The 1,338-nt window shown below is 37.8% G+C and overlaps 1 protein-coding gene across 1 annotated transcript in view; it reads left to right on the top strand.

The window, feature by feature from the left end:
- Nucleotides 1-971: 971 nt before the first annotated feature.
- SARC_04090 (phosphoribosylaminoimidazole-succinocarboxamide synthase) overlaps nt 972-1,338 on the top strand; it is a 4,933-nt gene continuing 4,566 nt past the window's right edge. Inside the window, exon 1 of the mRNA XM_014302119.1 lies at nt 972-1,226. Coding sequence (XP_014157594.1) covers nt 1,089-1,226 — 138 coding nt within the window. The 5' untranslated portion in view covers nt 972-1,088. The remainder of the gene's footprint in view (nt 1,227-1,338) is intronic.

Genomic DNA, 1,338 nt, shown 5'->3' with positions numbered 1-1,338 from the left:
TGTTCTTATGCATGTAGTGTGTGTGTGCGTATGTGTGTTTGTGTATGTGTGTGTGTGCACAATCATGCAATACCTAATGTGAAACAGTTCAGATCCACATTCACATCTCGTATTGCTCACACTCTAACAAATGTACACGATTCTTACAAAGTTGTATATCACATACACACCAAACTACATACCGCATACTCTTTCTTCAACTCTGCTGCTTTTGTTTTATCCGCCTCACTGGGACCACTGGCAGTATTCGTTGCGCGTGTGTTGTGTGTTACGTATCTTCGTACGCTCGCAGATGACGTTATACATGGTGGCCTTGCCATGCCAACGTACGTGTTCGCTACACAGACCGACCGGCTCAATTGTCTATATAGCAATGTAAGCATTCTGCTTTATTCTGCTTTAGATGTTTAATTGTATTTGTTTATGTGCTATGAGCGATTAGGAGAGTGGCTACGCATACCTTAGGATCATCGTTCACTATTGGTGCATGTGAACACACTCGAGCACATATACAAGAATTGTATTAATGGACAACCAAATCTCAAGGTGTTTATATAGTGAGTACTCTAGAGAGAGAAGGCAGCTATATTGTCTACATATTACTGTGGACAGAGGGGATTGACATATCACAAGCTGGTGTGGATCTGATGACAGGGATGACACCTGTTTACAACACGTTTTAGGGTTGTAGGGTTCTAGATAGACAACGCTATTTTTTTTGTCGTAAACTAATTAGTAGAAATCGGTTTGTTGTATTACTATACGTATTTAAAATTTTAATTTATTTGCGACAATTTGATACTTACCAACACCTTTTTGTTCTGCCTAAAAAGTGATGACCGTATCTGTACGCTGCATCCTCTACGCAGACGTTCGCGTGGCCCTTATCTGATCGACGATTATTATTATCTCATCGAATTAACGATTTGATGCGCCCCAGGTCTCTCTGAGCTTCAGAGTTTTCTGAGGGTATCAAGGTAAACTCTATATTGTTCGAATATATAGGCAACAAGTTCAGTTATAAATACACATGTCTTATTCGGTTGTGAAGAAAATTATTACTATTCAGAATACCACATACCATCATCATGACAGTAGACACTGCTTACACTGGCGAACTTCCAGGCCTCACCCTCCTAGCCAGGGGAAAAGTGAGGGACATATATGATGTGGATGATAACTCTCTGTTGTTCGTTGCATCCGATCGCCTGTCAGCCTTTGATGTGGTAAGTGGTGATGTTTATATATATATATATATATATATATATATATATATATATATATATATATATATATATATATATATATATTATATATTATTAGTTATTATTATTATTA

Source organism: Sphaeroforma arctica (genome assembly GCF_001186125.1).
Source record: "Sphaeroforma arctica JP610 unplaced genomic scaffold supercont1.220, whole genome shotgun sequence".
In the NCBI taxonomy this organism is placed as follows: domain Eukaryota; class Ichthyosporea; order Ichthyophonida; genus Sphaeroforma; species Sphaeroforma arctica.
The sequence above is the reverse complement of the archived record's forward strand: the minus strand, read 5'-3'. Positions and strand labels throughout refer to the sequence as shown.